The 20898-nt window shown below is 45.7% G+C and overlaps 1 protein-coding gene across 2 annotated transcripts; it reads left to right on the top strand.

Annotated features, from left to right (window-relative positions):
* Nucleotides 1-869: 869 nt before the first annotated feature.
* On the top strand, nucleotides 870-19870 carry HIF1AN (hypoxia inducible factor 1 subunit alpha inhibitor). 2 transcript variants are annotated; one of them, XM_057530778.1, is made up of 8 exons: nucleotides 870-1079; nucleotides 1370-1620; nucleotides 4253-4401; nucleotides 6783-6928; nucleotides 7727-7833; nucleotides 8261-8324; nucleotides 8551-8661; nucleotides 18431-19870. In XM_057530778.1, exons 1-8 carry the CDS (start codon nucleotides 903-905, stop codon nucleotides 18455-18457), a joined length of 1032 nt encoding a protein of 343 aa, XP_057386761.1. In that variant the 5' UTR covers nucleotides 870-902; the 3' UTR covers nucleotides 18458-19870. The 2 variants fall into 2 exon arrangements, with proteins under 2 accessions (XP_057386761.1, XP_057386759.1); XM_057530776.1 differs by lacking the exon at nucleotides 18431-19870 and adding an exon at nucleotides 9513-9945.
* The last annotated feature ends 1028 nt before the right edge of the window (nucleotides 19871-20898 follow it).

The raw sequence follows: 20898 nt of genomic DNA, 5'->3' as shown, positions 1-20898 counted from the left end.
GAACACTAGCCTAACAAAAGAATTGGGGGGGGGGGCATTATTGTTCGCATATGAATATGTGTGCATTTTATCTACACAAGTATGATTTGCATAATTTACAGTACAAATATGCACATATTTACAGGAAGTTTTAGGGTGATCACTGTTTTGGAGTAGAATCCATTATTATAGACATTCCCAAATATATATCAGAGCAATAAAAACTGATATATTCTATTCAGTATATGAATTTGGGGGAGAACTACTTTACAGCAACTTGCCCTCCTGTAAATGAGAATCGAATGGATGTTCAGAATGGTTGGACGACATCTGCATTCAATCAATAGCAAACACTGATCTAATTCGGTCAAGATAGACAAAAATGCCTTTAAGTAGGTGAGATGGTGACACAGGCAGAAAAATCAAATGGTGCCAAGCAAAAGAAAATCATCTTTGATTTCGAAAGAATTCAAGTTGCCATATATCTTTTGCCGAGGCTTTCGGAGCAACCTTTACCCAACATCTATCTATCGGACAGTTGCTTTTCCTTCTGACTTCCTTAGGTGGGTCAAGTTTGCGTCTCTCCCCATCCATCAGTGTAAAATTTAATGCCCCACTAAACTTGCCTCCTTCTTTGCCTGTTGTGTAGGCCTGGGCACACTGAGGCAGCAATAATTTGTGAATTGGTTAACCCGATGATCACCCCTATTCAGTGGGACTAACGTCTAGTCCCGGGTCTTCGGGGGCGGAGCGTAGGGTGTAGAGCTATAGGTTACCATTAGGAGGCGCTCGCCCAGGGCTCGGCCCCGCGTTCTTAGTGTCTGGAACGCTCTCTCTCGCAGCCTAGCTCTATGGTTTCCGTTGTGTTTTCCCCGGAATAGGCGGAGCTTCCGCTTCCGGTGGGGCCGTCCCTAGCGGCGGAGATGGCGGCGACTGCGGCGGAGGCTGCGGCCTCGGGCTCTGGAGAACCCCGGGAAGAGGCTGAAGCCCCCGGCCCCGCCTGGGATGAGTCCCAACTGCGCAGTTATACCTTCCCGACCCGGCCCATCCCGCGTCTGAGTCAGAGCGACCCCCGGGCGGAGGAGCTTATCGAGAATGAGGTAGGGGGCGGGGCCGCGTCGAAGAGGGGGTGGGGGGTGGGGGATGGGGGAAGGGACTAGGTTGGGAGGAGAGGTCAAAGGCGAGTGGTGATGGAAGGGAGGGGTTGTGGACTAGGCCGGGTTGTGGACTAGGGCCTAAGTGGAGATGGAGAGGGAAGCGAGGAAAAATGGGACTTGCGGGGTTCGTGCTGGTTAACAGGAGAAGTAATTTTGAAGTTGGGAAGTATTGGAATTTTGGGACAAGAACCCACTAGCTCCTTGGGGCGACTTCATTTGTTTTTTCCACTTAGGAGCCTGTGGTGCTGACCGACACAAATCTTGTGTATCCTGCCCTAAAATGGGACCTTGAATACCTGCAAGAAAATATTGGCAACGGAGACTTCTCTGTGTACAGTGCCAGCACCCACAAGTTCTTGTACTATGATGAGAAAAAGATGGCTAATTTCCAGAACTTTAAGCCGAGGTCCAATAGGGAAGAAATGAAATTTCATGAGTTTGTTGAGAAACTGCAGGATATACAGGAGCGAGGAGGTGAAGAGAGGTAAATTCCCAGGTCGTGGTTTTCCATTGGATCTAGGGCATCTATTTTCTTTTCCTTTACTTATCTGAGGATGAGTTTTCTAGCGTGAGGGATGATGGAATGACTGGACTTGAACTGTGATTCTCAAGTTTGTTGTCTTCATAAAGTGAGAGTCACACTTGCCTAGCAGAGTCAGGTAGGTGAATGAAGTGAGTGAAGTTGTTTGGGTGAAAGCCATGATGAAGCTGAAGGCATATGCCTTATTCAAAGTGCGAAGTCATTACTTGACTCTTGTTTCCATTTTGGAGTGCAGTCCCAGGGTTGCCAGATAGTCTGATTTTTTTCAAGAGAAACCAGAAATCAGTATTTTTATTTAAAATCTTTTTGACTTTTAAATGTGGGCAGCTAATTCATATTTTTTAAAATGCTGCAAGAGGCCAATCTAAAATATCTGTCAGTAGATTTCCTGAGATTATGGGTTTGCAATCTGTGTCCTAAAATATTTGAATGGGGGCAATGCAGGCTGAAAAGTTGTATAGGTGAGGGTGGGGAGAATATGGATGTGTTGCGTTGTATTGATGATAGCAAGCACAAGACATATACACACACGGGAGTGACTCTTTCTCTCTACCTTTATCTCTCTTTATGAGGGCAGCCTCTTATGTAGGTCCCAGACAACATTCAGTCCCACAAAATAACGTTGCCTCTGGGGAATTGCTGTCACTGAGTACTTGATGGTGAATGACTATCTCCGTCTCACATTTGGTGCCCAACCCTGGGTTTTTCTTCACTCTCCAGCCTCAGTTCTCTTCCTGACTTTGTTAGCAGTATGTGGCAGAGTGAAAGGATTTGAAACATTTTTTTTTTTTTTTTGGCTTCCTGACTCTTAGCTGTTGTCATAATGATGGAACTTTGACCAGAAGAGTTTTCACAATCTGAACTATGGTTGATTTGTTCTTTATGTCTTATAGAGACTGGTTCAGTTGAATCATCTCATGCATTAATGTCCTCAAATTTACCACAGTGCGTGCGCGCGTGCGCACACACACACATACACCCAATGTTGAGAAGAGAGATTGATTTAAATGATGCTGGTGGAGTGTAAAGCTATTGATTGAACGTATGCACTGGAATGAGCATGAGATAAGACACATGAGTCCTCTGGTTCCGCAGTCACTTTAAGTTTCTTGCTTCCTGTAGCGAGAGCATTTTGCCTAAGTCTGAACCACGAGTGTAGTCTGTACTTTATGGGTGATTTAAGGAAAATTTTTTACTATTTGCAAGATTTGTCCTATCAGCTGACTTTAGCACCAACCACCTCTATTGTATAATTGTACAGCTTGTTATGATTCTGGGGTGAAGGGTGTTAGGATCCTCTTTGAGCTATTTTGAGGATTTACTGTTAAGGTTTCACAGGAATTGCTTAGATTCCTGTTTGGGGAGTGTTCCTGACTCTTTCAGAGTTACTCGAGAAATATTTGTATGAATATATGTACATCATAATCTCTGGGGAACGTTCCAAGGTTGCATTCGAGTCTTGAGGGTTCTATGTCCCCAAACAGGTAACTGTTTCCAACTTATCAAGATTTTTAATTAATGTTGCCTCAAACATTGTGATTCCAGGCACTGGGATACCTTTGAGCTTTTGAAGTAATGCTCTCAGGACCATTACTTCTTTTTCTTCACATTTGCCCCCTAAATAATGTTTTTTGGGGCTTGATCAAGTGTGTTTGGCTTTTCATATCTATTAAGTAACTTCTTACCTTCCTCAGGCATGTTAGGGGCCCTGGGTCTGCAGAAACCTTAGTGAGGTATTTTTCTTCAGCTATAGATGGCTGCTACAGATAGGTGGCTGAATCAGTTAAGATAAACTAGGCTTCAGTCCAGGGCTCAGCGACTTGAAGCAACAAAGGTTTATTTTTCACTCATGCTACATGTCCATCTCAGGTCACCTGGAGACTCTACTTACATCATCTTTTGCTCTTTGGGACACAGATTGCTCTAGCAGTTGCCATTGGATACTTTGCAGTTGCTGTGGCAGAGGGAGAGTGATGTGGTAGTGTGTACTGGTTCTTAAAATTACAGTTTGGAAGCAGCACCAGTCACTTTTGTGGACATCTCATTGGCCAAAGCAAGTTATATAAGCAAGCCTTGCTTCAAGGAGGTGAGGAAGAATAACTCTCACAGGGAGGGAACTAGTTCTTGGTGAACAATAATACGAGCTGCCAAAATGGCCATCAAGGGCCAAAGGGGATGTCTCGTGCCCCGAGAGTTTCTGGAACAAGGCTGAGTCATCATTCTAGGGTCTGTGGGTAGGCTTCGAGGAAATCTATGAAATTATATTAAAGTTCAATGTGTACATTTTTATGGGGAACCTTGCTTGGATTCTTTTTTTTTCTTCCTTGGATTCTTAAAGGATTCATACTGTGACCCAGAAAAAGTTAAGAATCACTTCTCTAAAATATAAAATTTGGTGTTGAACAGAGCTCAGAGAAGGATAGGTAAGGATTCAGTTCTGTGAGAGTCCCATGACTGCAGCTGTTCTTTGTGGGAGATGTTGGTATGGGCTTGGGTTTGGATTTCCAGGTATGAGAGGCCATGCCAGGGACAGTGTGTACATGCACTAATGGGATTTTCTTCTTGGGGAACATAGGTTGTATCTGCAGCAAACACTCAATGACACTGTGGGCAGGAAGATTGTCATGGACTTCTTGGGTTTTAACTGGAACTGGATTAATAAGCAACAGGGAAAGCGTGGCTGGGGGCAGCTGACCTCTAACCTGCTGCTTATTGGCATGGAAGGTAAGAAATCTTTCAGAAAGCAGCATGGCTTGGGGTCATATGAAGTGATTTCTGAACCTTTCCCCACCACTTATTCGCTCCATGACTGTCAACAAGTCACGTAACTTTCTTGTTTCAGTCTCCTAATTTGTAAAATGAACACGGTAATATCTTATAACTAACTATGAAGATTAAACGAGGTAACGTATGTTATGTCAGGTACTCTAAAAAGAAAGTTCCCTGTTCCCTTCCTCAGCTGCTGTGTGAGTATATATATTCAGATATTAGGGATCTCTAAAATTCTGTTGTTCTCTATTGGATCTGTCTATATTCAGAAGATTTTTATCCCAGTAGAAGAGGGAAACATTTTTCCAATGTAAATTGAACCTTATCGTTTGAACAGATAATACATTAATGGGGTTAAATTCAAAAGGTGTAAATAGGTATGTAGTGATAAATCTCTCTTCCATTTCTATTTCCCAGCCTCTTTCCCAGCTTCCCAGCCTTTCCTTCCCTCCCTGGAGGCACCATATGTTATTAGTTGCTTGTGTATCCTGCTAGTGGATTTTACACATACATAAGCAAATACATGAATACTTTTTTTTTTTTTAAATAAAAAGAGGAACCTTTAAACTCCAATCAGGAGAAAGAGAGCTACTTACCAGCCAGGTTCATTGTCTTATTCTTATTTTTATTTTCTGTCACTTGCTCAGTGCCAGGCCCATAGTAGGTACTTAGTAAATGGTGAGTAAATTGGGTTGAACAAGGAAGCAGAGTAATTACCTATTGTCATTCACCACTAGGCTCTGAAGTCTCTTCTTCCCCTTTGATTGTCCTTTCTTCAGATTTGGGTCCTTTGCTGGCAGTGTTAATAAAAGTTTCCAGCAGTGCAACTTATGAATTGACCCTTAACCTGACCCTTTGAAACCAACTCTTGGTTGACCTGCCAGGAGCCAGTTCTTGTTTACTTGACTCTGAATTTTTATGTTGCCTTCCTATCCTGTGGTGTAGAGAGCAGGGAAACAGATCCCTCAGGTAGAGATGAAAGAGCAGGTCTCCTTTGAGGATGCATATGGATCTCTGCACTTAGGAAAGCAGCTGTCTTGGCCCACCCAGGCAGACCTGGGGAATGTTTTCTAAACTCCATTCCCTGCAGAGGTCCCTTGATCTCTCAAAGATTGTGCAAAGGATAAACATCAGATGCAGCCCCACTTACAAAGAGTAGATGGAGCATACATACGCTAGGGCAGAACTAATTCAGGATGGCATCTTAAATAATTTGCCTTATTCAAAGTATACAACTCTCTTCAGGAATCTGATATGCTTCCCTCGATGAGAATCAGCAGCTCCAGTGTTGATCTAAAGAAGTGTTGCAATCCCACAGGTGTGATGAAGTGGGAGCAGAGGTTGAGAATCTTTGAGCTCCAAAAGAGCTACCCAAAGCAAGTACATATTCGTACAACTTAAAATGACTGATTAACTCCATCAAAGAAGATCATGCATGCATTGCTGATACCAGTCATTTCAGTTGTTTCTAACTCGCGTTTTTTTGCTGCCCTTGAATTCGTGCCATAGTCAAGAAGAGTACAAGTACAGGTTCCCCTCAGCTGTCTAAAAGAGCATTCCTGTGAAACCTTCTATAAGCCGAGATGATGTAAAACAAAGAAGCAATTACTTTAGGACACATCTTGCTAATGGATGCACAAAGTAAATTGAGATAAAGCACAGATGCTCACAGACACAGTTCAGAGCTATGGTGGCTTGATACTGAGATGCTGGCTTGATGCTGAGATGCTGAGTATAGTTTCCAGGGGAGGAGATTGGCAGTGCCACTCTCACTGCTTGCGCTTGCTGCCTCTATGATGGCTCGCTGCCAAACAAACACTGAATGATATTTTTGCTTTTTTTTTTTTTTTTCATAAAAATGGAAAGGATTCTTTGGCTTCCAAATTTCCAATTTCCAATCCAAATTCTTTGGATTTCTTTTGGTTAGCAAAAACAGGTACAGATGTAGGTCTTTTGTAAACGCAAAGTGACGTAAAGCGAACTTTTGAAAAGCGGGGCGTACCTGTACGGAGTATATTATTTTGCCATACTTGTATCACTTTGATGTGCAGTTGCTTCCAGTAAGGGCAGCAGTCATCATTTAAGAAAGTCTACTTTGCTAATTGATGGTGAACTCTTAGCCAGTGATGTTTGCTACTAGACTTATCACCCATTAAAAGTGTAGCACCTAATTGGCTGAGAGTTGTAATTACAGTCTCCCTGATTTTGCCTGAAATTTTGATTTGGAACCCTTTGCTGAGAGGGCAAGCTGGGTTTCTCTCCAGCACTGGGGCCTATGTTCCTTCCTGTGCAATAGAGTTACTGCTCTGAATAAGAAAATGTCTGTCTTCCTACAGGAAATGTGACACCTGCTCACTATGATGAGCAACAGAACTTCTTTGCTCAGATAAAAGGCTACAAGCGATGCATTTTGTTCCCTCCGGATCAGTTTGAGTGCCTCTACCCATATCCTGTTCATCATCCATGTGACAGACAGAGCCAGGTGAGCTCGTGTGGTCTGAGGAGGGTGTAGAACTCCTTTGAGATCCAAGGCTGGCATGTCTTTTCCCTTCTCTGTGGAGGTATGCCAGGTTTGGACAAACTCAGAGGACAATTTCACAATGTAGTTTATATATTCCAGGTCCCTGTGGTGGTCCCCAGATGTTTAGGGCAGACCCCATCACTGATGCTGGTGGACTCTGGTTATTCTGTTTGATTGAATTATAAGTTCTTGGAACAAAATGTGTATGTCTCCATTGGATTTAATAATTGTTTACTTTTGTCATGGATGCTACTTCTTTTTGATAAAGAGAAGGGTGAATAGAATTGAGATATGTCACTTAATGTCTTTTCTGGATCTCAGTGAGGTGTGTGGTTGACTTTGTGGCCAACCAGAGAGCGCCTCTCCTTTCTTGAGGAGAAAACCGCTTAGCTACCTCGTGTAGAAATCTTTGCTGGTTAGAATATGTATTGGGGGGAAAGTTTCTGAAGGTTTGGGTGAAGAATGAGTCCTAATTCCTCAGATCTGCAGGCCATGAGTATGTTTTCTGACCTTTAAACTGTGATGATTGGCTTCTGACCTCAGGAGCACTGAGGCTTAGTATTCTTTATCATTTAACATTCAGCAATGCCCATCTTCTTAGGTCGTTCTCTGAGAGAGTTTGTGTATGTTTAATGTGTGTTGTGTCTTCTGCTGGATATAAATTCTAAAGACTTTTTTAAGGCATCTTTCTTGACTACCTAAGTTACTGATAAAAATTTGGTGATTGACTGATTTTTTTTTTTCTCTTGAACCTCTCAGGTGGACTTTGACAATCCTGACTACGAGAGGTTCCCCAATTTCCAGAACGTGGTTGGTTACGAAACAGTGGTTGGCCCTGGTGATGTTCTTTACATCCCAATGTACTGGTGAGGATGGGGCTAGGACTGGGGGCTTTTAGGGAGCGTTCTTTCCCATTCCCTGGAAAGCCTTATCCATGTCTCTTCTTTTGAGTTGTGGCAGGATTGGACTTATGTGATATACAGGAAGGTTGGCATATCCAGATGATGAGCATACTGAACATGGGGGAAATGACAGTACTGTTTCTAGACAAGATGACAGTTCCTCAAGTCCAAAGAGATCCCAGAGGCTTGAGGCTAGAGAAACTGTTCTTGACTCTTTGGTATTTGAAGGCTGAACACCACTGCCTCTAGCCCCAGAGTGTGTTTGATAGGATGAGTGTGAAGGTACTGTCTGTCTTCATTATATCCCTTAGCAGGATTCTACCTAGTTTCAGAGGATCCCTCCCTCTGAAAAGTATTGGTGGCAAACAGGAGCCTGTTTATTTTCTTGCAGGTGGCATCACATAGAGTCATTACTAAATGGGGGGATTACCATCACTGTGAACTTCTGGTATAAGGTGAATATGGTTTTTTTCGTAGATGGGAGTGGGGTGAGGTAGGTGTAATAAATTATTTAGGGGCAGGGTGGGGAGGTTGGCTATCTCTTGAAGTGATTCCCAGGTCTTTGGGGGAGCTGGAGAGGGTGGGGTTGAACTGGGTTTCTTAAGGGAGGATGGTGCTAGGAACAATGGGTGACACTGAAGCCTGCTAAAGACATTTCCTGAGCTGCTGCTTCCTTTGCAGGGGGCCCCCACCCCTAAGAGAATTGAATATCCTCTCAAAGCCCATCAGAAAGTGGCCATAATGAGAAACATTGAGAAGATGCTTGGAGAGGCCTTGGGGAACCCACAAGAGGTATGTGGCTGCCCCAAGGTGGCACTCCTGTGACTCAGTGGGCAGAGCGACCAGGGAAAGTCAGGATTGGTGTCACAGTCTGTGTAGCTCTTCTGTTTCAGTATCTGTTGTCCTGTTTCTTCATAGAGGTTATGGGTATGTTCAGAAAATCCTTGTTTTCTGATGAGAGCTGGGCTTGACTGGCGGATCAATTATAATCTGTTCCATGCTAGTAGTAATGTTCCGCATGGGGCTTGTGTGCCAGCTGGGGACCCCCGAGGGGATTCTTTTGGAATGGGAAGCGAGCAGTAAAGCATCTACTCACACGCTCCCAGCTGTGCCAAGACTGCTCTAGGTAATGTTGAGACCTGCTTCCCACGCAGGTGTGCCAGTGGCCCATTGGGTAAATGGGGGAGGTTTGTATCTGTAATGCTCTTACCTCTGTCCTGTGGATAGCCTCAGCATTCAGAGCACCTGTGGGCTTGGGAGATCGCACCAGCCTGATTACAAATGATCTTTTCAGGATATAGAGTCACTTAAGATTCTTAAGTCACATTTACAAAACATGCATGTAAACACTCGGGGTGTCTGGGATTATTAGCTCCTCTGACCTTCTGTCTGTCAGTTTGGTTCTGCTTACAAATGTAGGGTATTGTGAGAGGGAAGGTAATACAAGATGGACCCAGAGGAGAGGGCCATGCTCCAGAATACTGGGTTGACCGCTAGGAAGAGAGTTGGTTAGAGGGTTTACAAGATTGAATGGAAGCCTTGTCCTTGCCCTTGGCTGGACATCAATGTCTCCAGACACACCTCATCTGGCTCCGGGGCTAGGGGAGAGGCAGTTCTGACTGGCTCCTCATGTCTTTTCACAGGTGGGGCCCTTGTTGAACACAATGATCAAGGGCCGATACAACTAGCCTGCCAGGAGTCGAGGCCTCCTGCCAGGTGACTGCTAGCCCGTCCACACCGCTTCATTGATGAGGACAGGAGACTCCAAACGCTAGTATTGCACGCTGCACTTAATGGACTGGACTCTTGCCATGGCCCTGGAGGCAGGTGTTCGGGGCAAGGCAGGGTGGTTGGCACTCCACTCCCATTCGGAGGGACTTCTTACCCTTGCCTCTGTGCCCCAGCACCTTCCCTCTCTGCCCCCTAAAGTCCTGCATTCAGTGTGTGGAGTCCCCAGCTTCTGGATGTCATCATGTCTGTGTGTTAGTTTGTCAACCTTGGGATGTGTGTGCGTGTGTATGCCTGCACACGCGTGTATGTATTTGTTCCTTGCTCCCTCCTTCTGGGTCAGGATGCCATCTCTGGCTCTCAGCTCTGGCTCCTGCAACCTCAGTGCCTCAGCCTGAGAGAGGGGAGATGTTCTTGGACGCCCACTGCATCTGGGCTACAGGGCCACAGCTATCCTAACCATGAGGTCAGTCTGCCCCCTCCCAGTTTTCGCAGAGTGAGGCTCTAGGCTGTTGGGAATGGCTACTGAGACTCTAGTGGGGAGAGGGAGAGTGGGGAGGGTTGCCTTTGAGAGCCTAAATAGCTTCCTAGGAGAGCAAATTAGACAGGGTTCCAACTTGAACCTTCAAGCTCAAGCCATACACAGAAAAGAGCCTTGGGACACAGGAACCAAGGATTGTGCATAACTTCCAAATTACAGACACATACAGCTTCTTTCTTTCAGCACCAGCTCTTGTTCTCTGTCCTGGGTGCCAGGGGAGTCATCCTAGCAATGGCTTCTCTAGGTTCTAGGGGTGCAAGCCTCTGTGTGGATGTGTGTGTGGATGTTTGTGCCTGTGTGCGTGCATGTGTGTCCACACTGGCCTGCCTCTCTGCTTACCAAGTTTCTACTGCTTAACCTTGTCCAGTGGGACATACAGCGGGAGCCCCAAGGCAGTGCTGCCTGACCTGGTCTAAAGCTTTTAAACTCATTTTTAGCCATTGGATGTTGGTCAGGCCTCGCTGCAACCTGCCTGAGGCTGACTGGCTAGAGCCTCCAGGTCCGATGACCCTCCCTGCCCAGGCCACGTCCTCTGTGTCTGCGGAGCTTCTTGGCTCAGGAGACAAAATGGGGTCAAGCCTAGGCAGCTAATTCACCACATGTCATCCACCTCATGGCAAGGGCAAAAATGTAGCCTTGCCTCTTAAAGCCAGCGCCTCTGCCAGACCCCACTGTAATGTTCCACAAACACCCTCAGAAGTCAGGGCAACTGGTGGAGCATGGAGAGGAATTTCCTTTTCTGTTCATAGCTTTTCATTGGAACCCCTCTCAGGGCTGCAGCTTACTGCTGGGCAGCTGTGCACTGCACAACTCGAAGGGCCGTCATTCACACCTGTATAATGGAAGTGGGGCCCCTGGGATTGGGCAGTGTGGTGGCCCTGCGTCTGCTCACCTCCACTCCCATCTCCACGCCCCTTCTCTCTGGAAGGAAAAAGGAGTTGGAAGTCTCTGGGTTCATTTTTTCCTTTTTTTTTTTTTTTTTTTTTTTTTGCCAAAGGTTTACTTCCAGTGTCTGAGCTATGGCTCTCACCCCCAGAGCTCAGTTCACAGTTACAGTGCACTGATGGACTGAGAGGATGCATATGTGTGTGTGTGCATGAGCGCACTTGTGTGTATTTTGGGGAGGGGTGTTTATTTTTAGTACCCCATTCTGGGGTTCTCTGATGCAGTGTGGGTGTTCAAACATGGTACCTTCTCAAGTGTAGTTCTTTCAAATATAGCCAATGCTGGAAAATGTGATTGCAGTGATCTCCATCCCTCCATCTCTTTTGGGAAAGAGGAACACAGCAAAGAAAACAAGGCAGACAAGATAAATTGACCACAAAGACACTTTGAAATATAGCACATTATTTTCCTTCTCAGCAGCTCTGCTGCATCCCTTGCTCATTCCTCAAAGGTGTGGGTGATGTGCAGCAGGGAGGCGTGGTCTCTCAGCTGCTCCTCTCTGGGTGCTGTGCCGACCCAGGTCTGCATGAGGGGGAGGGACCTTCACAGGTTGGGTCCTGATCCTTGGGTAATGTCTCTGGGTTCATGTCCAATAGTGATCCCTGATTATTAGACACCTAATGTGTGCCTAGTGCTTTTAGTGCAAGGTAGGTATTCTCATTTTACAGTTCAAGAATAAGCAGTTAGTGGCAATCAGGATTCAAACCTAGTACTGTTTGGCTGCAAACCCCCTGCTGTTCTTTTCCACCAAACTACATTGATTCTCCTACTGTACCTCCTTTGGACTACCGGCAGCAGGCAGTGTCTAGTACAGACAGGCTTAGCCCAAAAGGATACAGAAGATACAGCTCAGGGTGAAAGCTCTTCTGGGCTCCAGCTAAAGACTTCTTGGGAAAACTGCCAGGAAGCCATAATATGAGTTAAGAGTTCTGGAAGAAGTTACAGGGAAACTGAGTTCTAGATCCCACTGGTTACTTGTGTGTCCTTGAATAGGTCCCATAACTTTTCCCAGCATGCTTCTGCATCTGTAGAATTGAAGATCTAGATCTAGATATTCACTAAGAACTTTGATTCATGTTCTGCTGCCTCCGTTTCCCCCAATGAAGAGATTGAGGCTCTTCCCTTCACGTACCTAGGTTAGGGCTGTTCAGGCTCAAATTCTACTCGTAGCAGAGTAGAACGTTTCTGCTCTGTTGCTTACTCTCTCCTAGCTGGCAGTGTGAGGGCAGACACATGAGGGGAAGATGGGTGTTTGGGCCTGTATGAGGGTCAGCCATGTTGCAAGATCCTATTTTTACACGAGCAGGTACAGAGGAAACTACTCTTTTGTGAAGTCAAATATTTGTTGGGGGGTTGAAGTTTGGGGGGTGGAGGAGGGGCTGTTCTGGGCATCAGTTGAGCAGATGCCCAGGATGCCTGGGGGAGACCAGCTTCCCCTACAAATCAGAGCTCTAAATTACAAGGTTTTTACCAATGCGAACAGTTGGGGGAAGTCGTCTGCTCTCATTTGCGTAATGGTTTCTGTCACTGGTGATTAGACACAGGATGAAGGAAAAGAAATTTGACAATTAGGAATGAGCGATCATTAATCTGAATCTGTTAGGAGACAGGGGAAGGATCCTTATCAGTGGGCCAACCCAACATGAGGAGACCTTCCTTCTGCCCCCCAGAGACTCTTGGGCCATATACACTTTCACTGTTCCCACCATAAGCTGAGCTGGTATTTTCTTAGCAAAGTCTAGGTGGGCCCAGTCCCCAGGCTGAGGTGGATACAGGAACAGACATGTAGAGGCATGAGCCAATAAAGGGTGTCAAATGCAAGTGATAGGGCAAAGAATAGCAAATAGAATGGTTTTGACATGTGTATGCTGTTTGTGGAAAATGTTTTTGTAATCAACACTCCAGATACCCCACCTGTGACATGTATTTGTTACATTCCTGCACTGCAGGGTGTGGAGAAAACCTGCTCTTTTATCCTCCAGGAGCCTCTGCTTAGTTGGAGAGGAAACCACATGAAACACCCAGAGGTTATGAAGCCATGTGTGGTGCCCCCTATGAGGACAAGGTTAGAGACTTGAGAGAGGAGGAAGATGAGTAGATAGCAAACCTCAGCCTCCAGGTTCCTCCCAGCCCCTGGGCTCCCCAGGGAGGACTCTTCATCCTAGGCTCCCAGCAAGGATGATTCTGTCCCTCCCCCCTCACACGTCATTGCAGCTGTAGTTATGTGGAAGGCACGGAGACCCCTGCCCAGATGTGTGAGCAGGTGATGAGATGAACTAACAGGCTGAGTGTTAATGTGTGGAGAGTCCCAACTTGGATCTTCTCAGGTCTCCGTGTCCCCTCATCTCTCATCTCTCTGTCTCTTCAAACATCGTGGACAGGATTTGCACCAGTTGTTATTTGTTTCTCAGTTTTGTGGCTTATATGTTGGTGGGTTCCTTAGATCAGTGGCTCCCTCAAGGATTGGAGGCAGGGGTGATGGTGGTGGTTGGTTGTCTCATCAGAATGTGAACTTCCCATGGATAGGGCTGTGTCTCTCCCCTTGGTAACTTTCCTACCTCTGGTTTGTCTACCCTTCAGAATCCATTGCAGGGTTTAGTAGGGCTGCAGAGAGTGGCCCTCAGGGACCAGTTTTACCCAAACAGGGTGGGTACTGGGATGCTCCTAAGAAGTGCTCATGGGCTTCCAGAGGCCCTGGCCTTTCTGCCCATGTCATCTTCCCTTTTTCCGGAACCTCCAGTTCTTGCCCCCCTGTCCCTGCCTACTTCTCTGGTATCTTCTCAAACTGCCTGCTCTAAAGAGATGTTCCAGCTTCCTTTTCCAGAGTGCCCCCAGTTTCTCTTACTTATACTCTCCCTGCCTAGGCTCTTCAGCAGCCTCTTCACCAAGGTCCTTTTTCTTAAACAGTTGCTTTCTTAGAAGCTCTCTGGCTGCAGGTGTTTGGATTGACTTTCTCTAGGATCCCTTCATGTTCCTTTTCTGATCTGCAATAATTCGTTTACCCATGGTTAGTCCATTTGTTCTGTGTCTGCTCTGTTCTCTTGCCATTCCTTTGTCACTTCTGTACGTCCTGGTTTAGCTTTTCTCAACTCTGGGAGCCCTTTCTGCTAGTCTTCAGCCAGTTCTGTTTAATCTTCATAGGACTTAGAATCTTCAGCGGAGCCCTGCTGAGCACTTGGTGCATTTCTGGGGGACAAAGCCTCAGACACTGGCAACCTTGAGGACCAGGGGTCTGTGGTTAGTGAGGCCTCCGGAGATGGGTGAGAGGAGGGAACCTAGAGAATCATGGGCAGTGGAGAACCAGTGAGGAGAGATTGAGCAGGAGACTCCCCAGGAGTGGAGCTGGGCCTGGCAAGCCTGGAGGGAAGAACTGAAGTTTGTGTTTCCACATACATGCATCTGTGTGCCTTAGGGTTCAGCAGTTCAGGGATGGTGGGTGTTTTGGGAATGTCTGCTAATTTCTCTCAGGTGTCTTTGGTGATGCTCTGAGTCACCAAATTTGGCTGACTTCTTTGTGTCAGTGTTTGCTGGAAGGGAAATAGCATATTGAGTAGTCATGTGTCAGGAGTGGAGGTCTTCGATGAGAAAGGCCCTGGAAGCTGGGGTAGCAGGAGACAGGGGCCCAGTGGTCAGCTTATATACCCAGACTGTCACTTCACTCCTCCAGATGTTTAGTACAGTAGCTGATTAAAGACATTTAAAAAGAAATTGGGCCTTGCCTTCTTCCCCACCTGAAATCTAGTCTTCAGGTGACATTTTGGGAAGGAGCATGTGTCCTTTAACTTTCCATGAGAAACAACCTAACAATCTAGTATAGTGTATAAAAACATGGATTTGGGAGTCAGATATATTTGGTTCAGATTTCTAGCTTTGCTACTTATCAGCTGGGCTTGACCTTGTTGATTGACTTGACCTTTCTGAGCCTCAAGTTTCCTCAACTATAATGATATGTGTGTAGGGGAAGGTGGGTGTTGAAAATATCTACCTCAGGGCTGATGGACTGATCGAAACAATGTTTGTAAAGCTTTACCACAGTGCCTGGCAAACACTTAATAAATGGCTGTGGTAGTGGTTATATTTATTTTGTGACTTATTCAGAAACTTGATTTCAGTGATTCCTTTCCTCTCAAGAGCATAAGGAAGAATAAGGAAATTATGCTGGAGAAACTCATATTGAGATGGGGACAGACAGAAGAGCCTTGGTATCTAAATCCACCCTAGAGGGAGGGAAACAGGGAAGAGTCTGATGCCTTCTACTTGGTCAGCCAGACTTTACCGCTCTCATCGGCCCAGGGCCGGCGTGAGAAGCTGTCAGGTGTGAGGTCTCCTTACGCTGTGTGAGGGGTGAGGGCAGCTGGGTGAGTTCCCGTTACACCTGGAGAAGCTGTTGCCAACCTCATACCATGAAACACCACAGCAGTCAAATGAGGCCCGCTTGTTTCCATTTTATTGCATGCTCTTCCATGTATTTAAGTTACATATGTGTTAAGATTATTTTAGGACAGAGGGGCATTCCGAAGAGAATTCAGAAAAATATAAGACTGGAGTCTCAGTAGCTACCATCTGTGGAGCCCCTGGAGCATTTGTTTCAGGCCCAGTGCTAGTCTCTACCCATGTGCTCTCAGTTCATCGGGGGCGTCAAGCAGGCAGTGTTACAGGTCTGCAGAGAAGAAGCACCTGACAAGCTCCGGTGTTCACAGTAGGCTTCTTGCAAGAAGTCAGATAGTCTAAGGTGATATCTGGAAGATAACCAGGGGTTGGGGAGGAGTAAAAGGCATGTTTCTTCTCTGGCTTCTCTCTTCCAGTCCCAAAGCAAACACTCTGTTCCTCCATGTTTAAGGGTTTTAAGAATCACTCGTAGGAAAGAGCCAGACAGTGGACCCCCAAAAAAAGAAAACCCTTTGGTTAGCTACAGAAACATTTGAAAATCATTTTGATTGTCAGCCCAGGTTTGTCCTGGAGTGCAGATGGATTGGACTTGCTCAGTTGTAACCCTTTTCCTGACTGCTTCCGCAAAAGACTTCATTCTGGCCTCTGGAGTTTCACCCTGCCACCCTACTTGGAAGAGATGCTGGATCCAGTTACTTAGACATCAGCCCGAGATGTACTCTGGCTGCCTGGAATTCTCAGCCTCTTCCGCACTGATATCCCGCTGATCTCTTAGGTTCTTCCCCCACTCCCAGCCACTCCCCTCCTCCCCACTATGAGCCATGCCTCTCTGCAGCGCCCCTCTAGCCACTCATATCCTCTTGGGTCTGACCCTGGTCTCCAGCCCCATGGATGAAGAAGACCTCTCTCTAGCTGGTGCCAAGCCGTCTCTGGGCTTCAGGCCATTCTGTAGTCACTTTGCAGTCACCTCTCCACTTCTGGTTTCTTTCGCTCTGTGCCTTGGAAGCCTTCTGGCCCCAGAAAATGTTGCTGTGTTTTATTCAGTTTGCTTAAAACTTACTTGATCATTGAGGTCAATCTTGCCCTTCAGGGAAGCTCTGCTTCTTATCTCTGTATCCAAGCTCTTGAATGTATAGTGTATGGTGCAGTATAGGGTAGTGGTTGAAAATGAGGACTTTGCATATTTGGCTTTGAATCCTAGATCTGTCATCCTATGTGACCTTGGGCAAATGACAAACTACCTGAAATTCAACTTCATATGTATGAGGATAACATTATCTACCTTGTCAGGGTTACGTGAAATAAGGTATATAAAGAAAGGCTCAGCAGGGTGACTGTTCCATAGCAGAGGCTCGATTGTCATTGGCTTCTAGTGGCCCCCGCCTTGTCTCTTTTAAAGCCTTTACTTCTCTTCCATGTAGCTTTCTGACAAAGGTCCTGCGTCTACTCCCAGAGCAAGTCTAGTTGTCAGGTCGTGAGCAGAGCAGAGATAGGAGCATAAATTTCTTGCTCATGTTACCATTCCCTACCCCTTCTCGGTGACCTCCAACTCACAAGGACTCTAATCTACTATGCTGCTATCGCTGAGGAATGATCTAAAATTTATTTTTTATAATATTAAAAATACCTGAAACACTGTCAGTGAAAATAGAAGGCCTCAGACCTGCTGTCACCAAGGGAATAAGAAGCACTGGAAGTGTGAGTTGGTGGCACAACAGGTGTGAAGGAGGCACAGCAGGCAGGGACACAGGAGACAGGGAGATGGGCACAGAGGCCACCACGCTAGTCTAGAGGCAGCAGGGCCACAGGCTTGTGAAGTTTCCCTCCAAGTTTTTGAATAGTGAGCTTTTGACTGTGAGCAAAACCCCACCCATTTTACAGTCAGTATAGTCATTGTTCTTACAAGGGTTCATGTGATGATTTGACAAGAATGGAGAATCGGATGTGACTCCTGGGTTTGAACCCCTATTGGCTGCTTCCTAACTATAACCTGTTAACCTAGGTTAAGTCTGTGCCTCTGCCACTTCAGCTATGAGGGGTGGAAAATAGCGCATGGCTTGCAGTATTGTTATGAGCGTTTGTGATGATGTTTTTAAAACACTCAGTTCAGTATGGGCACTCAGGAAACGGTTTATTATGAAGACCCAGTGTCTAGTTAGTGCTTGGAGAGCTGGGCTTTTTTGATCCTACTCTGACTCTCAAGATAATGACACTTGAAGTGGAATCACAGAAGAGATGACTTGGGGTGGGGAAGCAAAATGGAAGAGATCACCAGGTTGTGGAAGAGACTGAAATTCTGAAAGGCAGATATGGGGAAAAAGGTGGTCTTGCTAGGATGGGGTCTTAAGGAGCAGAAACAGAGACCTAGGCTCTGGGTTACCATCTGATCCCCAGAATGAAGGAAATAGGACAGGAGGGTGTCTGGGGGGGACATGGTGTGTCTAAGTGGAAAGGACACAAGGTTCAGGGGCCATGAACCCCTATGTGAATCTTAGATGTCCGTTTTTCAGGCTGGGTGACTTTGGGCACATTTGTCTCCATGCTTCAGTCCCCTCATCTTTAAAAGTGGTCAGTATTATCACCGCCTCCCTTACAGGGCTGATGGGACAACATACGTGAAAATGCTGTCTAAATTGAGCGCTATATAATACTTGTTGGGTGGTGGTTTAGGAGAGCTTTCCCAGAGTGGGTGGGTCATAGAATTGCAGGAGTTCACAGATAAGAGCCTCCCACATTTCCAGCAGGAAACAGTAAAGCAGCATTTCCCACCAAAACACTGTCTTTCACTGTGCCAATATTTGGTCAGGATTTTGTTTTGGTTTAAGAAGGAAAAGCAGTGTGCTGAGAAAGGGCATAAGTTTTGGAGTCCCATGGATTAGGTTTGAATCTTGTTTTCACCATTCCCAATGCTGAGATGGTCAGATTACTTACAGTCTCTGAACTTTGCTTTCTTAACAGGCCCCTTCGAGTGGCTATTGGGAATGAATGAGACAGCTCAAGTGAAACATCTCAGTGCCTAGTGCCTCCCTAGTAAGTGCCCAATAAATATTAGTTCCCTTTCTTTCATTTCTTTTCCCTTTAGGAAGCAGCTAGTTTACCCAGCTTAAAAGGGACTCAGTTGTCCACGCCTTGGTGTGAACAAGTAATATTGGAATTCCCTTCTTGTCTAGGGTGAGATCGGTTGTCGTAAGGAGTGTGAGTGTGAGTGAGGAAGAATCATGGGAGAAGGTGACAGGACTCTACTATGTTGGAGCTGGAGTAGGGGTCCTTTGGTCATCTAGTTGGTGTGGGGGTGAGTGAAGAACGCGTGATGTCGAGAGGTGAGTTTGAAGAAAGAAGGTGGGTGCCGAGTGCTAGAGGGAAAAGCCAGTCGAGGGGTTGTGTGGAGTGGAGGACAGGACAGTGAGCTATGGATGAGATCAGAGTCCTGCCAGGGGAACCCTAGGAATTGTGACTACAACTCAAAGTTGTGAGAGAAGTCCTGCATTCAGCCAGCTGTCATCTTAATACCTCAGAGTTGTGGTCCTCCCAGAAAGGAAGAATATAAAAAGAAAGCAGAAATCTTCAAGATGGAAAGACTTTTTAAGTGTTTTCAGAGTCAAGGAAATGCACAACCTAATCAAGGTATCTGACAGCCTAGGTGGGGTTCAAGATGTCTGAGAAAATGCAGTTGGGTATTGAAGCGCATCAAACTCAGGGATGTGAGCTGGGTGACCACCTTCTTAGGTAATGGAGACCCCATGATAGAGATTTCAGAGACAACAAATAGGAATTTATGAGTCCCTTCTTAGAATCCAGTCAGTAGCCCAATCAGTGTTTCTGGTTGTTTTACCATCTCAACCATCTGAGAAGGCAACCTCCAAAATGTCTGTGCAGCATCAATTGTTTCCTTGATAGGTAAGCATCTTTTAACTCTGGAGAACTTAGAATGAAGGATAGGCATGTTTAAGAACATGGAACCTGCAGCACTACTATATTTGCTCGAAGGAATCTATGCAGTTTGTTTTTAAATCCTTAACATATGGAGGAGAATTTGCCTTTTAGTTTGATAGGTTTACCTTGTAATACCAACTAAAGAGTGTTGAATAATTTATTTAGACTTGAATTTTAAGTCAAAATCTCGCCAAGTCTCTATATTGTTTTGGAACATTTAAAATGATTTGAGATTTGCTGTATTTATGAACATAATCTATTGGCGATATAATAATTAAGTACTTGGGAAAGTTTGTTTTAGTCAGATAAATGAAGTACTTAAGAAATAAAATATATTAACCTCACATTACTCCTTTGTTTTATAAACAAAATAATAAGGTTTGTAAGCTGAACTTAACAGCTTAGACAAGAACTAGGATTTTGAATATGTAACTTCGAAAACTGAATATAATTCTTAAAACCAAAGTAATTTCTGGATAGTTATTTCTACACACAAAAGTGTCCCTCATGGATATCAAACACGTCCCAGGGAAACTCTGCACATAGTATTACCACAGACCCAGTCACTCAGCCTCTCTAGGTACCAGTCGCTCTCCAGGCACTGGCAGCAGTTAAGATGGCCACCGTGGGTCAAATCATAGCTACAGACATGGTTTTTAAAACTTTTTTAAATTGGTTGGCAACATTTATGATAAACTTTAATTTAAAAACAAAAGGAAAAAAAAGCAAAAAAAATAAAAAATAAAAAAAAATAAAATAAAAACAAAAGCTTGGGGCTTCCCTGGTGGTGCAGTGGTTAAGAATCGGCCTGCCAGTGCAGGGGACACGGGTTCAAGCCCTGGCCCGGGAAGATCCCACATGTCGCGGAGCAACTAAGCCCGTGTGCCACAACTATTGAGCCTGCGCTCTAGAGCCCGCGAGCCACAACTCCTGAGCCCGCGTGCCACAACTACTGAAGCCCGCGCGCCTAGAGCCCGTGCTCCGTAACGAGAAGTCACCGCAATGAGAAGCCCACGCACCGAAACGAAGAGTAGCCCCCGCTCGCCGCAACTAGAGAAAGCCCTCACGCAGCAACGAAGAACCAACGCAGCCAAAAAAAATCAAATAAAAAAAGCTTCTGGCTTCTCTGGAAAATTAGAAGATCTGGCAACAGTAAGATCCCATTTCCCATAGGGCAGCAGTTGGCCAGAGCTGAGTAGCTGCCACCACTTTGGGCATGTCCTTCCCATTTGCCACAGTCACCACTCTTCATTTTGGTACCTAATACCTGGTTTATCTCACCTCTGTGACCTGTCTGGCCCACGTTTTTGCACGTGACCCCTGAACTAGAGGTTTTCTGAGGTTCCTAACAGCAGATTGATAGCTGGGGGAAGGGCTCAGGAAAAGTGCAGTCCCTGCCCTCCTCTCTATTCTCATCATCCCCTCTGTCCAGGCTGTCTTTTCCCAGCCACCTGGCCCCAGGGCTGGTTTCAGCCCCTAGAGGAAATACGCAA

Source organism: Balaenoptera acutorostrata, chromosome 16 (assembly GCF_949987535.1).
Source record: "Balaenoptera acutorostrata chromosome 16, mBalAcu1.1, whole genome shotgun sequence".
Lineage (NCBI taxonomy): Eukaryota > Metazoa > Chordata > Mammalia > Artiodactyla > Balaenopteridae > Balaenoptera > Balaenoptera acutorostrata.
Note: the sequence above shows the minus strand (reverse complement) of the source record. Positions and strands in the feature narration are given on the sequence as shown.

What these genes read in the sequence shown, in the direction of transcription:
- HIF1AN (XM_057530776.1), top strand. Translation starts at nt 903, where the DNA reads ATGGCGGCGACTGCGGCGGAGGCTGCGGCCTCGGGCTCTGGAGAACCC. An exon ending in AGGAGCTTATCGAGAATGAG is followed by an intron (nt 1,080 to 1,369) that starts GTAGGGGGCGGG and finishes TTTTCCACTTAG; the next exon opens with GAGCCTGTGGTGCTGACCGA. An exon ending in GAGCGAGGAGGTGAAGAGAG is followed by an intron (nt 1,621 to 4,252) that starts GTAAATTCCCAG and finishes TGGGGAACATAG; the next exon opens with GTTGTATCTGCAGCAAACAC.